This window comes from Opisthocomus hoazin, chromosome 1 (genome assembly GCF_030867145.1).
Source record: "Opisthocomus hoazin isolate bOpiHoa1 chromosome 1, bOpiHoa1.hap1, whole genome shotgun sequence".
In the NCBI taxonomy this organism is placed as follows: Eukaryota; Metazoa; Chordata; class Aves; order Opisthocomiformes; family Opisthocomidae; genus Opisthocomus; species Opisthocomus hoazin.
Genome location: NC_134414.1, coordinates 92,926,986 through 92,940,281, shown reverse-complemented (window position 1 = coordinate 92,940,281; position 13,296 = coordinate 92,926,986). Strand labels below are relative to the sequence as shown.

The 13,296-nt window shown below is 45.0% G+C and overlaps 1 protein-coding gene across 1 annotated transcript in view; it reads right to left on the bottom strand.

The window, feature by feature from the left end:
* Nucleotides 1–12,994, bottom strand: part of SMS (spermine synthase) — a 55,358-nt gene extending 42,364 nt beyond the window's left edge. Inside the window, exon 1 of the mRNA XM_075429606.1 lies at nucleotides 12,840–12,994. Within this exon, the coding sequence (XP_075285721.1) occupies nucleotides 12,840–12,888 (49 nt within the window). The 5' untranslated portion in view covers nucleotides 12,889–12,994. The remainder of the gene's footprint in view (nucleotides 1–12,839) is intronic.
* Between the last annotated feature and the right edge of the window lie 302 nt (nucleotides 12,995–13,296).

Sequence of the window (13,296 nt, the reverse complement as noted above, 5' to 3'; positions counted from 1 at the left end):
CACGAAACCCAAACTGAACTAGCACACAACTAACCCTCAGACCACTTCACTTCTGCAGCTCCTGCAAAATATTGAAGCAGTAAAATGAAGAACAGACTCTGGAAGAACTGAAGTGTTTGTACTACATTTAGCCTATCTGCTTTCAACAGCTTCAAGGATTCCTGCTAGGTGTGTCTTGGCAGAGACTGCAGAACAAATCACCACTGATATTTTTCTGCTTAATGAACATACTAATCCCTCACAAGCCGTTCATCATTCAGCAGCAGATTTCTTTGCTAAGCAGCCAGGCACAAGCTTGATTGAGTTCTTCCTATTATGCGATTAACTTAAAGGAAATTAACAACAGCATGCTCTATCATCAGGTCTCCTTTTGGTTATACCACACAAGATTTGCCTTGGAGGTCCAACTGATGCTCCAAAGTTGGAGACTCCTTTTTAAAATGTTTGAGGCATCAGGAAGATTCAGCAATCTCAGGGATCTCTCACCCAAATTCACTTGCCATCACCTCACTCCAAACTCAAGATACACTATATCAAGCACTGATAAGCCACAAGGACAATGGCGATTACAACAGCAGGAACACCTTTGAATCTACATGAAAATGTTGATTCAAATAGTCATGAATTTTTTATTTGTTGTTCAGGAACAAAGGAAACAAACTCTGGTTACCAAGCATGAAATACTGTTGTAAGTATTTGGTAATTATTTGCCATAAGGGGTGAAAAGGCCCTGAGTTTCAACTCTAGAGAACAGAAACAAAAACACTGTGTGTAAGATTTGAGATGGGTATTTTTCAAGAGAGTTAATGCCCATTTAAGCCACACAGTTTTGGAATCCCAGCACACTTCAAGAAATAATTTGCAGTAGTTGCAGACATTCCACTGAAGTTATAGCAGCAAAGATGACATTATTTGACAGTTATCTGTGAACATGAGCACAGCTCAAAGTCCAGAGTTACAGTAAGCATCCAGTCTGGCCTCATGCATAACACTGGCCAGTTTCACCCAGACACTTCAACACTGAGCTCAGTAATCTGCTATTGAGCCAGGCTATCTCTAAAATGTTCTGGTTTAAGATCTCCTCATACCAGAGGACTGACAAAATCTTAGCAAGCTATGGGAACAGATTAGCTCTCATCTGAAAATATTCCCCCCCCCCCCCCCTTTCTGACTTCAAAATCAGTGTAAGAAAAATGCAAATCATTTCCTCTAGCAAGCAATAATGTAACATAACCAGAACAGGACACACAGCACTCACACATACTTCTGCATCTCCGATGTACTTTTCCCTTGGTAACTACACTTTCAATAGAGAAAGGTGAAGAAAAAAATAAAATTAACTGCTTCACTAATCACAGAATGGTAGGATTTGGAAGGGACCTCTGTGGGTCATCTAATCCAACCCCCCTGCTGAAGCAGGGTCACCTACAGTAGGCTGCACAGGACCTTGTCCAGGCGGGTCTTGAATATCTCCAGAGAAGGAGACTCCACAACCTCCCTGGGCAGCCTGTTCCAGTGCTCCGTCACCCTCAGAGGGAAGAAGTTTTTCCTCATGTTCAGACGGAACTTCCTGTGCCTCAGTTTGTGCCCATTGCCCCTTGTCCTGTCACTGGGCACCACTGAAAAGAGCTTGGCCCCATCCTCCTGACACCCACCCTTCAGATATTTATAAGCATTTATAAGGTTCCCTCTCAGCCTTCTCTTCTTCAGACTAAACAAGCCCAGCTCTTTACAAGTTAAGTGTATATTAGGGGCCAAAATGCAGAATATGCTACTAGTAAACAGCAACCTGAATGACTGGCGTAACATTTCAGTTCAGAGCTGTTTAAATTAATTGTTTCAACATACCAAGTCATTGTGCTGTGCAAGGCTGAAATTCTCACACATGGGCACTCTACCTGTCAACTCCAATTTTTCAAAAGCCTCACAGGAAAAGGAACTACGCAGAGACAAGATGGGAGGGTGTCAGGTACAAGTGATGAAGGGAACACACCTGAGAAAAGAGACTGACTTCCAGCCAAGTGAGGTCCCAGGGGCAGTTCAAGAGGAGAGCAGCCAGAGGCTGGGCCTTCAGCCTGCTGCAGCAGCACCCCTGACTGCGCTCACACCCTGCCCACCAGAGTCAAGCCCACCCTCTCAGAGCCCCCCTCCACCACCACTTACTGGAAATACAGTAACCAGGCTTACAGATGTTCCCAGGTTCCTCTCACTCATAGACTAATCTGAGGCATTTTTCCAATGCCAATTTTATATCTCAAAAATGGTGTGGGAAGGATCCAAAAGCAACCTGCAACATGTAGTTTTAGAGCTAGTGCTGACATAAAAAGCAGCAAGCAGGGAGTGTGAAAAAGTGCTTAAGTCAATGATGTCACCATAGCCCCTGAGCAAGCCTGTAGTTCACCTTAGGTCTGATTTTAATATGTGAAGTCAATTCTGTGTACTTCCCTCTGGCACAGCTGGGTCAGGCAGCTACCCCAGAAGAGCAGAGGTTGGAAGGGACTTCTGGAGATTGTCTCATGCAAACCCCTCCTCAGAGCAGGATCAATGACAGCAGGTTGCTTAGGGCCACAAGCAGTCAGGTTTTTGCTGTCTCCACAGATAGAGACTCCACTGCCTCTGAGTAACCTGTTCCAGTGTTCAACCACCCTCACAATTAAGAGTGTTTTCTTATGCTCAGACCAAGTTTAACATGTTTCATTTTGGGCCCACAGCCTCTCGTCATGTCACATAGGGCATCCATCACTGAGGAAAGTCCAGCTCCATCTTGTCTTCTCTACTCCCTCCATCAGGTATTTTTATACATATGTATTATCTGACATGGCGCATAGGGACATGGTTTAGTGGTGGACTTGGTAGTGTCAACAGCTGGACTCAATCTTAAAGGTCTTATCCAATCCAAATGATTCTATATGGGCAAGATCCCCTAACAGATGTTATTGGAAACAGTGTGGAAAGCCCTGCTAAAGTCTAGATAAAGAGCAACCACTACTCTTCCCTCCTCCATCAAGCCAGTCTTTTGACCACAGAATACTGTCAGGTGGGTCAACCATCATGTCTCTTTTGTAAAGCCACATCAGCTCACCCAAATACTTTCCAGGCCTCAAGAGGAATGCAAATAGTTTCCAAGATTTACTCCATCACTTTCCTAGGTATCAAGATAAAATTGACTGGCCAGTAGTTCCCTGGATCTTCCTTCTTGCTTTTTTGAAGCTATGAGTGACAGTGATTTTCTTTCAGTCCCAGATTCTTTGCTCAGATGCACCGAGAAAATCATTACAGGATGATGCATCTGCCAGGAACCTGGTCCCAGGTAAAAAGCACCACATGCCTCCTATAATCAACACCTACCTTCTTCCCTCATCTTCCCCACACGTAGGAATCTCCCAGAGTTGCCTTGTCTTCCCTCTGCCACTCAACCAGAATCAAGTCTGCAGAAGCACAGCTTCAGACAAAGGAATACAATGGGAAAAAAGAAAAGCTATTTCAACTTTCCTAAGATCACCTTTAAATAGCTGAACTTGTTCTTGCAGTTTCAAAAACACTGCTATAACTTTAGCAATAACAGCGACCCAAGTAACACAAAATATACAGAGGCTTTCAGATGGCACTAGCACAAACACATTTTCAGATAGCTCACACAGGCACATAACACCTTTATGGAATAAATACCTTAAATCTTTGTCCAAATCCCAAACATTAACGTAAAGAGAACAGAGCTACACAGACCTTTCCTCAGTCCTTCCTACACAACAATAAAAACTGAAGTTCAGGGTACACAACCAACAAGTCATTACTTAAAACACTAAGCAAAAATTCAGCTAAAACCAGCTGCATAGACAGTTAACAGCAATGGCTGTGCTTTGACTTGTGCAAGCAGTGCAAAGTCCATACATACACAGAAACAAAGCCATCATTTCCAAAGATGCAGTCTGCTTACCTTGTTATTTAAAAGTCAGTAACAACAAATCACCTTTTCCCACTTCCTCCTTTGAACTCTGATAGAGAAAGCTTTTTCTTATTCCCTTCTTTCACAAAAGCAGGGTAAGATTCCCTAATCACCTTCAAGAGAAAACTCAACATAAAGCCTTCAGTTTTCAGCAGCTGTAGGTCCATCAGCTCCACCCACTTCCACAACAGAAAAAAATAGATTACTGTTACTCCTTTACCCCTCCTTTACTCAATTTGTTGTATTAGGACAACCAAAAATTTAATTTACTATACACATAAAACTAGAAGTGATCTTGTGTATTGAAAATCCCATGTATCCGGTGTTGTTTTCTGAATCTCAAGTTCCTCAAGTCTTCTGTAACCTCAGCCTCAAAAATACATCCCAATGTCAGTGAGGTTTAAGTCTTGCTGATTGCACTTCAAGGGGACATAAGAGTTACTGGATTACAATTTCAAAAACATCTGTTATCAAATCGCAGAATAATGCTACCACCACATCTCAAAGTACCACCAGTAAGCAAGTACAAGGAGTAAGACTAATCTGGCAGAACGTTTTCACTGGCAGCATTTAAAAGCCAATGTTCAACTTCCACCTACTCTTGGAGACAAGAACTTTTTTGAAATGGCTAAACAATGAACTTCTGCTAGAAATAGTGAACTTCTGCTAGAAGAGACAATGCAGTTACAAAAAATGATTATTTCAGTACATTCAATCACACAACACCACAACATGAGGTTTAATTAAATCGGTGAGAGCAGAACATAAGGTTTATTAGACTATATCACAGCATTCCCACTCTGTCTCAGTCTCCCACAAGTTTTCAGTCAAATACATCCTTTAAATGAGGAAGTAAACACTAACAAGGCCAGGCGGTTTTATTCCTCATCGTGTAGGATCTCTGGTACAAATGCTTTAAGAGACAGAAATCCTCCTATCAAGGAGCATTTCTTACTCTAAGATTACCTCTGCCACACATCAAACCTGCAGCAGAAGCTGAGCACCATTACTGTACAGGAGATTCAAGCGTACACCTGCTCTTTTGTCATTCTCTAAGTGAATGCCACATTCCTGGCAGCATTGGTCTTTCTGCCTCAATTTTGGTGTTAGTAACTATGCTGTTCAGTGCTTTTGGAATACAGTAGAAGCATGGAAGCTAGGTAGCAGGTACAGCAGAGTGAAGACACCAAGAAACAACACAGATTGTATCAGTTGCACAAAACACTTTTCTGTTATACCCTCCTCCCCTTACCAGGATAGCAACCCCTCAGGTGAGCCAAATCACAAAGTTAAGCATCAAAATAAAACTATGTTCTCATGCTTCAATGTAAAGCTAGTCACTAAGCCACTGTGTTACCTAAACAAATCACTGTCTTGCTTGAATAAAGCAAGCACATTGCACATAGGAAATTAGGTAGACTAACAAGTCTTTTCAAGCACAAATGAAGACTCATCACTGCAACATACATATTGAAGAAAGCAGAAGAGAACATTTGTTACCAATTTAGAGCTCATTCACACTTGAAGATGAGCTCAATTGTGAACATGCAAGTAATTATTAATGAATTTTATTACCAGAGGCCACTATTTTTTTTTCTGTCAGCCCACAGACTGACTTCCCAATTAATATCTTCTTGACTTCCAGGAGAAGATCAGAGCCTTACTGAAGGCATTTTGCATTTTAAGAGAACTCAGGAAGGATAAATCGTACTGACCAGTTGAAAGCGTAAGTCTGTCTGGGGGACTATTACACATACAGCCACACACTTCTGTACAGATTACTTTATTTTATGCAGACTGACTCAAAGAAGGCTTAAAACAGATCATTTAAGCAAAGCAGCTCAGGTTTGTTATTATATTTTTACTACATGTAGTAGTAAATGTATTCAGTAGTTTCCAAAATTCTGCCAGCCAGAATCTCTACCCCCTCATTAGACAAGAAACACCAGCCATAGTTCAGGAGGACAAGAGGCATGCCATGGTCCTGCAGAGATACCTGTAGAAGCCAGGATGAATCATCTACAGAAGTCTCTCTGAAAATCTGTACCAGTGCAAAGAGATTATCAAACACAGGCACTGCCCTACAGGAGAGCTCAATTATTATGAGCACCATTAATAAAAATACCCAGAGACAGGAAAAATAAATCTTTCACTGTAGCAGTGGCTGACTACAGCAGAGCCAACAAAGTGAAGGTTAAGATACTTGCAGCATGTCTCAAACTGAAACTACTTGAAAGCAAAGAATGAACACACAGGATTACATTCCAGGATTTACCTTGATTGGTGTAAATATTTGATTATCATCTGACATGACTGAGGAGTTACTCAGGAAATCAAGCACTGCAAGCAAACTTTTCCTTCCTTCCGAGGATTTTGCTATTAAAAAAGCATAGGCAGAGAAATGTACTTGAAATGGGAAACACTGATGTGTCAAAGGCAGTTTTTATTTCCTGCAGGAAACCAGACTCTCAGGGAAAGCCTCTCTCACGCTGCTAACCATCACCTTCACAGGCAACAGTTCCTTCATGTCTGAGCAAGCAGCCATTGAGTACTCGGACATCATGCTGGAAATTCAGATAATTATATTTTCAGAGTTTCATTCATAAAGCCTTTTAATCTTCAAAACTGGAAACCAGCAGAAGGGAAAGAGTTTACAGCAGTCCTTACTACTAAAAATTGAAAGTTATTAATTCCTGTATTAACACCCGCTGACAAGCCTCATTTGTGCTCTGACACACAGCAGGCCAGTTCTTGGTCCAGGCCTGTCAGAACTAGACTGTGGAGACTTGCAGGGCTCAGCTCAAAACAGCCCAGCCAAGAGCACAGGCTGAGCCCACACTGCTCAGGGGCTGCTAAGGGAGCACAACTAATACAGACCCATTCCTAAACTGCAGCTGCAAGCTAGCTGCAAACACACCTTTAGCCAAGGCTGATAACAGAGCTGCAAGCTCCAGAAGCATTCACTCGAGTCTTGTTTAATCCTTATTTACATGGTCTTCACATACACATCATAGCCAAGGACTCAGCAAATTTTGATAACATGCCATAAATCAATATGGTAAAGAAGAGATAAGTTTATCATCCCATGTTATCATTGTAATCAGATGTTTCAGCACTTCAGACAACCCAATACTTGACAGAACCAGTCAAACTGGGCTACAAAGCTCAGATGTCATTCCCCCCACCATATGTTCCAATATACTTAACGTGTTTTTACTGCTAACTGCAGCCAGCTCCAGTCATAGAACCAAGATCTGCCTCATAACAAAAACAAAGCCCTAGCATCTTTAGTACTTTAGGCAAAGACGCCCACTACGGAGAATATTAATTTAAAAACAACTCTATATACAGTTCAGTGCTCAAAGGTTTTATTGACGAGTTTTTTAATCGTAATCTTGGAAACTGCCACACATTTTGAATTAGTTTAGGCTTTTCTCCTTATACACAAGATTCTGATTTACTTGTGGAAAAACTCTGCAAGGGACACCAAGTTTTCAATGCCCATCACCTCTTCTGGCTTTCTGATATGTCCATGCTTCTTGCGGGATGAACGGTGATTCAACAGCTGGAACTCCTGATCATCTACTTTTTAAACCAAGCCAGCACCAATTCCAAATTGTCTTTACTACAACAGGATGCAGCTCAACACCCACGAGCAGCTGAACTCATGTAGAGTTTTCACAAGTAGAAATTCAGGGAGAAGTTTCAGAGATGGTAGAGAAGAACAACAAATACAGCACTCCTCATCATTTAGTTCTCTTAAACACTCCTATTCCTGTGAGATTGTCCCCTCAGAAAGGCATTTTCTAATTAGTCCTCAAAGTAAGGAAACTCAACTACTAGGCTCCAAACGGATGCAGAACTAAACAAACCCTTGTCAACTCTCTCCCCCCTCCAAAAGTTTAGATCAGCACAGCCAAGAACAAGCACACATAATTATGGTCCTGCTCTATGAAGAACATTCACACTTCAATCAAAACAAAGACAAGAATGAAAATATTATCTTAACTGCATACAATTCAAATATTTAACAATTTGCTAGCCGAAGTAAAAACTTCAGTACTGAAAGAACATTTAGTAGAGTAACTTAGAATATATTAGAATCAAGACTCTTTCAGAACACAACGCATATGACCAGCTAGTTATTATACTTCTAAGGATGTCAAACACTGGAGTAGATAATGCAGTGCTATTAAACACATGTAAACAAACAAAAAAAGGGTTAAGGGTTATTTAAATATTTACATCCCTGACTGAAGACTAAAGCTTCACCTGACAGTGTTCTGGTCTGCTTAAGAATGGGCCAAAAGACCGATATAGGATTGCCAGCAGAGTTAGTAGCACTTTCTTACACTGTAATGGATGCTTCTGCTGAGACATTTTGTGTGTTTTTAATTAACCTGTAAGGCAGTTAGTGCCTCCCCTTGAAAAAAACTCCACCAGAAAGACTGTAAATCAACTTTATCTCCAGTAAGTCCAATTATGCGGCTAGATAGTAACGTATAAAATAGTTTTTGCACATCAAATCCAAAACACACAATCCGTTAAGATTTCTTTCACACAATTTAATAGTACTGTCTATATCCAAGAACATTTAGACATCAGTACTGTAGGCATTTTTAATTTTTTACTTTTAATTACATGTGTTTCTACTGATGGCAGGCTTGATTTTCTCATCAGGTTTCCACCCCACCCCCCACCCCCCCTCCCCCCCCCCCCCCCGAGTGTCAGAATTGAGCAGTGGACCTTGCAGACAGGAATAAAGCCAGTAACAGAGAGCCTAAAGAAGCAGCTCAGCCCACAAAAGGTCATTTTCTCTTCTTTCCATCTCGATGAAAACATTAATTTGAAGAAAAACAGACCATGTGCACACACGTCCACTCATCCTTTTTCTTAAAAACCCAACATTGCCTACCTGCACTACAGCACCGGCACTCCCATTGTGTGCTAATTAACACAAAAAGTTGATAAAAATGTCAGTAACTGTGTCAACTCAAGTAATCGCTGCTCTCCTCCACCAGCTCACTCATCTGTGTCCCAGCCGCAAATGCTGCCAGCACAACTGTTTGTGTATTATACAAACTATATAATCCCTCCTCCAGCAATAATCCCAAACAGTAAACTTTAAGACAGTTAAAACTAATTTTACAACAAGTTCTTACCCTTTCAAAGCAACTTTCTGAAAAAAATAAATAAACCAAGTCTCACAAGAGTCTCCACATTATCTTCCCCCTCCCCATTAAAAGAAATTTGAAGAACTTTAATCATATCAATACTCAACAACCAACAAAACTAAGCTTACATGACATATTCATGCATGGATGGAAATACTCCCATGCATGAGCAGATTTACAACATACAGTAATCTAAACTCAATTCAGTAAAGGTGTAAAGCATCAAGCATCTACATACTTTCATAATAAATTCCTTAAACCAAGTAACTTGAAAAGTCTCAAATTCCTCATTTCTGATTGACTAACAAAAGTGTCATTAGTCCTAAAGTGAGAGGCATGACTAAAGCCTGCTATGCCACAGTTATGGAAGGCGAAGTTAATGTTAAAGCATTCTTATTTTAGGATAGGAAACACTATACTGTTTGCCCAATCAAGTTGTCTGCTTACCTCAGGGGCCACAGATAAACAAGATACTTCTGCTTAAAGGGCTGAGCTCTACAGCCGCTACTTTAATCAGCTCTTGAGACCATGACAGTAAGTCAGGTTGTGTTATCCAGCTATCAAAAGATTCAGCCCTGCTTATATCCAACTGCCTATTATTATTTTTATTAACTGATGGGATGCATAATGAAAGGAGGTATAGTTATGAAGACAAAGGGCCTTTTTTCTTTTGACCAATTTGTAGGTTTTGTAGCACATCAAAAAAATTCTTGAAAAGTCTGAAGCAAACTGACAGCTTTTAGTAAAGGTCTGTGGCTTCATTCATCTCATACAGCCCAACTCCCAACCAAGCTCATGTTGTGTTCCCCTCCTATGTCAAACCAACACAGCAGCACTTGTTTTCTCCTCTTTAACGCCCTATACCCACGCCTTCATTGACACTTGTCAGCATCTGTCAATACCCCCAGCAACCACCAACCTTACAGAAGCGATGACGGTAAATACTGAGAAATGCCTACTATTCCAGTTACCATTCTCAAGATCCTTGCTGAGTACACACTTGAATCCTGAAGAATGGCAACACCTACCACAGTCCAATATCCAAAGAGAACTGGACTGCCTGAAGAAAACAGGGCTGCTGTTGAAGGGTTTTGGCACATGCCAAGTAAGTCGGCCAGTGGGAATGACCCACCAGAACCTACACCATTCTGCAGCACAAGCAGTTGCTAGCTAATAGCTGCACAAGTATTAACATGTGACAAATCCCACCTCCCTAACAGAGCCGTCCTCCAGATCCTTCCATTGACATCTAAAGACAGCCTCCCTCCTTTACTCCCCGAGAGCCGCAAAGGACTGAGAACAAAGACAAGCCATACCAAACAGAGCACAAAGAAGCAAACAGATCCCAGAAAAAATGTTAATATCTCAGAAACACTATCCCATCCTTTACAGTCATGTTCAACTTTGACACTGGACAGTAATGTTAAAGCCTTTCCTCCCTTCAGGATTAGAAGAAGGTTGGATAGGCACTGTGTTAAACATGAACATGGAGAACCATATTCAAATTATTTCAGCCATATGTAACAACTCTCATATACAAGCAGATTCTTAAGAAACAGACACACAGCCATGTACAGTTATTGCAAGATGCACTGCAATGAAGCACAAACAATTGAACAAACTTCTTCTCACAGACTGAAATCCTGCCTTCCTACAAGCTGGCAAATTTAACAGCTATATTAATGCCTACCAGAAATACACATTTGTCAAAACTGAGGACACAGCTAATGTTGAGGAATAAGCAGTGTACATTTAACAAGAAGTTAACAGATTCTGCATTCTCCAGAAAACAAATAAAGATGCAACAGCTTCAGCTGAGATGCAGTGATAACATGCTATCCTCACAAGATCAGGAGGCCCAAAACGACACATCTCATCTTACTAAATGCCACTTCATGGCATTCCATACCACTCAAAGTTTTACTGTCCCTGTAACTTGCAGTAAACCTCCACTAGTTGATGATCCATGACTCAGCATTAAAGTTGAACCCCTTTACCACAAACTATCAATCTACATTCACTAATTTTTCCTCTTCAGACAACTCTCTATGCTTTAGGCCATAAGCACTAGTTGAGAAGAAAAACTCCACATGAAAAGTACACACCAACTTCAGAGCTGTCATGGGTGGAAGTTCTTAACTTCTTGCTAAAAATGTCTATTGTGCTGAATCGAATGCAAGCAGGGAAAAAGGCTTCCTGTCTCCTTTGAGCTACACAGCAACACTCCTACAGTTGGTCCGCCCCCCCATCCCTGCCTCGATCGGAGAAAGATGCAAACGTTGTCTTCAAAAGTAATGGGAAATGGAAGAGAAAACCTACCTGAAAGCAAGACAATACTATTTAAGTAATGGCATATTTTTTGTATCGTAGAGCAGCTAATATAACTGCGTCTTATTTTCAATACACCTAGTCCTACCCCTTCCCCTGACAATTCTGACTCTGCTGCAGCAGCCAGTTACTGATGTAAACCCTCAAACCCATGGCAGTTCAGGGAACTAAACAGGCAGAGGTCATTGCGGGGGCTGGGCAGCATCCACAAAAATTGCTTTTAGACTGGATTAACTTCCCGATTCTGCTTATGCTACAACAGTCATGCGCAAGGTGAAAGGAAAATGGCAGGACCATCTCATTCGCCATTTGGTCACCATCCAAGTGGCTAAGCTGCGCTATAAAAATCTCACTGTAAAATGGGAACCGGAAGACTTTCCCCATGAAACAGAGTAGAATGTCCTAAAGCACTCTGATTGGGAAAACTCCACTGACACCTTCCCCCCTCTGCTCCTGCCTCTCCGAAGTGCAGACGCAGCAAGGCCACGAAGGGCCCAGCACTCAGCAAAGCCCCTGAGGTCAGGAACTTCCCTCTCCCTCAAGTCAAGCTATCGCTAGATTTTATTCGTAGCTCCCTCCAAAAAGGGGAAGTAAAAAAGGGAGGCGGAGAGCACGGACGCTCGGGCCCGGCGGTCGGCCTGCCCCAGGGGAGGGCCTGCCCCAGGCTGGCGGCAGCGCTCGGCGCGCAGCGGCCTCGCCACCCGGCTTTGGCGCCCAAGACAGCTCGCTCCCCCCCTCTCAATCCTCTTCACCCATCTTGGCCGCCGGGAAACGTGGTGGTTTCCTCGGTTTCTGGCTCGAACGTGCCCCCTACAGACACCCACGGAGGAAGGCTCACCCCGAGCCGCCCTGCACCACTCACCGCTTCTTCCCCCGCGCTTTTGCGACGAGGGGAGGGGAACGCCGAAGCGACAAGGCGGGCTTCGCGGGGAGCCCCGGCCAGGCTGCTCGGAAACAGCCAGGCCCTCCCTCCCCCCGGGCCCGCCGCGCGACACCGCCCGCCGGCGGGGAAAGGCCGTCCCGCCAGAGCCCGCCGCGGTGGCCGCCAAGGCGGGGGCACCTGCACCGCCCGCCAGCGCCGCCTCGCCCAGAGCCGGCTGCCCCAGCGCGCGGCGGCCGCGCGGTACGGCGGGCCCGGAGGCCGCAGCAGGCCGCCCGCCCGGGGCCTGCGGCGGGGGCGGCGGAGGCCGGGGGGACAGGCGGGCGGACAGAGCGCGCCGGAGCGAGGCCCGGGGGAGGCGGCGGCCGCGCGAGGCCTGGCCGGCGGCCGCGGCGCTTCCTCAGCGGCGGCAGGGGCGAGGGGAGGCGGGGCGCGACACACCGCCACGGCGACGGCGGGGGGGGCCCTGTCGTCTCCTCTCTCCCGCCGCCGAGGCGGCGGCGCCGGTTACCTGTGGCGCCGAGCAGGAAGTCGAGGGTGCTGTGCCGCGCTGCTGCCATAGTGAGGTAGAGCCCTGTGCCATGCCTGGACGAGGCGGCGGCGGCGCGGGGAGTGCGGCGGAGGAGCCTATATGCGCGCGGGGGCTGCAGCGGCGCCAGGGGGGGGAGGAGGGGGGTGGGCGTGCGAGGGGCGGGGCGGGGCGCGGGCGGCGGGGCGGGGCAATGGCGGCGGGGGCGGGAGGGCAGCAGCCGTTGGCGGCCTCGCGGCCCGCGGGAGGAAGGGTGGGCGGCGGGCGGCGCGCGCGGGGCGGTTGGGCCCGCGGGCTGCGGCGCCTCAGCGCGGCCGTCGGTGCCCGTGGCTGGCGGGCCGATGCCTCCCGCCTCGGGGCCGGGGCCGGTCAGTACGCCCGAAAAACGGCCTGCCGAGCCCGGGTTTTCCTCGGGGTTTGGTTCGGACCCCGCCCCCGC